The sequence below is a fragment of the Lactuca sativa genome, chromosome 4, assembly GCF_002870075.4.
Source record: "Lactuca sativa cultivar Salinas chromosome 4, Lsat_Salinas_v11, whole genome shotgun sequence".
Classification (NCBI taxonomy): domain Eukaryota; kingdom Viridiplantae; phylum Streptophyta; class Magnoliopsida; order Asterales; family Asteraceae; genus Lactuca; species Lactuca sativa.
In genome coordinates this window covers 180,498,909-180,501,382 of record NC_056626.2, presented here as the reverse complement: position 1 = coordinate 180,501,382, position 2,474 = coordinate 180,498,909, and the positions used below count along the sequence as shown (strand labels likewise).

The 2,474-nt window shown below is 37.8% G+C and overlaps 1 protein-coding gene across 1 annotated transcript; it reads left to right on the top strand.

Moving 5' to 3' along the window:
* Positions 1–461: 461 nt before the first annotated feature.
* On the top strand, positions 462–1,076 carry LOC111907907 (uncharacterized). The gene has a single exon (XM_023903717.1). It carries the CDS (start codon positions 462–464, stop codon positions 1,074–1,076), a length of 615 nt encoding a protein of 204 aa, XP_023759485.1.
* Positions 1,077–2,474: the final 1,398 nt, after the last annotated feature.

Sequence of the window (2,474 nt, the reverse complement as noted above, 5' to 3'; positions counted from 1 at the left end):
TATAAATTGTAATTTCAAAGTGTTTTCCTATAATCGGTAATTGCAATTTCGGTGGGTATACCGAGGTTTGGTGATACATAACGTTCACTGGGTGGAGGGGTCGGCTAGGAAACCTCTCTCGCTAAGTAATCGCTTTTTTGACTTCCAATTGTTCAAACAAAGACTTGTACATTTTGTTATTGTGTTGGTTTTTGTACGTCATAATTTTCTTATTAATCATAAATTTAGGTAGTATATATTAACTTAATCAAACGTTAAACTTTCCGGTTTTCATAGTATTCACTTAATTCGACGTTAAACTTTCCGCTTTTGTAACAGTACAGCTTATTGCATCAAAGTTGTGTCGGTTCTCCATCTCTATAACGGTTCTGGAGCGTCAGAAGACGGCGTCTCTCCCCCCTTTAAATACGCCTCATTCCCATCCTCCTCCTCCTGCAAATTACTAATAAACTAAGAGAAAAATGGAACAAAATCTACCTGTTTTACCAAAGAAAGTTTGGAGCTTACTTCGTATCTTCTACTTCATGCTACGTAAAGGCATATCCAAGAAGAAGCTGTGGCTGGACCTCAACATGATGATGAAACGTGCCAAGATCCTTGGTAAAACCTTGCAGAACCTCATGTTCCACCACCACCACCAGTGGGCGGCGTTCGCCACTAACCACCCTTCACACCACCTCTCCTTTCCTTCCCCTCCGTCGAGTGAAAGCGAGTTCAGCTGCACCGCGAGTCCTTCTAATGATAACCACAATTTCTCGCTATTTCCAGTCCACAAGAAAGATCACCACCTTAAGAATCAACAGGTGGAGGATCTTGACGTGGTGGCATTCAATGCGGCGGTGCTCAAGGCCATGGAGGTGATTCGTAGTGAGACAGCTTCGCCTGCGCTGCCAGGGTTTGGGAGGAGTCCGATGGTTAGACAACTTAGAATAACGGACTCTCCATTTCCACTGAACGGTGTGGAAGAGGACAACCAGGTCGACGAGGCGGCGGAGCAATTCATAAGCAGGTTCTACAACGACTTGCGGCGGCAGAGTATGAAGGTGCCGTTTGGCTCGTGTTCTCCTATGAAGTAGAAATTTGGAAGCAACTTTTAGAATGAACGATTGAAGCAGATTTTAAGTGACCAAACAATGGTCTGTATGATATGACAAAATAAGACGATATTTTTGTGAGGCTAGTCGTAAATTGCGTATAGAACACAACGCATATCGTTGATTTGTAATCATCATTTTTGAATGCATCATATCCCCGCATGAAGCATGATTCAGTATGAATTGTTAAATGAATTTCTAGTACTGTCTAAATGATTTTATTTTGATTAAATGTTATTAGCTTATCCACATTCCCTACAAAAAATTTGAGTATCATACAAGAAATTTTTTAAAAGATTTGTGCGACTATCTGGTTGTGTCTCTTCCTGTATGACAGGAGAAAATAAGCGGTTCACCGGTGGAATCGGATCTTGGATCATTCAAGAACATTTGTCCTAGAAATGGTGAGTGTGGCCGCTAAAAGTGGCGTTTGTCGCTGCTAACATTAGCAGCGACGCATAGTCTGCCGCTAATGTTTTGTTGTTGATACTACGAGCCGTCGCCGCTAAGGGCATCGACAATGCATTGAACTCCATAGAGTTCAATGGATTGCCATATCATTTTTCTACAATCCATACAACTCTATCATTTTTTTCTACAATGCATTGAACTCTACAGTGTTCAATAGGATGTTACAAAATGTAATTTATAGTATATATTTAAGAACTAAAAACTTTTATTTTTCCCATTGAAGAGTTCAATGGCCATTAAACTCCAAATCCACTGAATGCCAAGGTGGCATCTCATAATGGTAGGGTTTCATCTATTGAATGACACCTAGACTTGCCACATCATTCAACCCTTCCATTGAACTCACTATTATGGATGCTCTAATAATATTTTGTAGCCGTTAAATGGGTCGCTGGTATTGGTATTTTCTTTTTTTATTTTTTTGTATTTCACATTAACATTGAAAAAAAAAAAAAAAAAAAAAACTGCTATGTTATTAATTAATTTAATCTTACATCCTTCCATTCCAAAATATTAATCCTACGTTCGTTCAAAATACTCATCCAGTTTAACATAATGTAAAATATCTAAAATACTAGTCTAAAGTACTTACGCAAACAAAACATTACAAAAATCGTACAAAGTAGCTACTCATCATCATCTCTCTCTTTGTTTCCTTCAGTTTCATTTCGTTGTAGAAACAAACGAAAGCAATCTTCAAGTACGACACTACATATTAGATCTTTTAACATTGTTTAAAAAATGCCCATCTACAAAGAAAACAACATAGTCGTATAAGTTAAACCAACACTATAACATTCTATATACAAAATATACATTCCACATGCAAGCCAAGTATAAAATATCACATTGTACTATAACTAACAATTACCAAACTACAAACTACCATTATGGCATTGTACTTTCAAA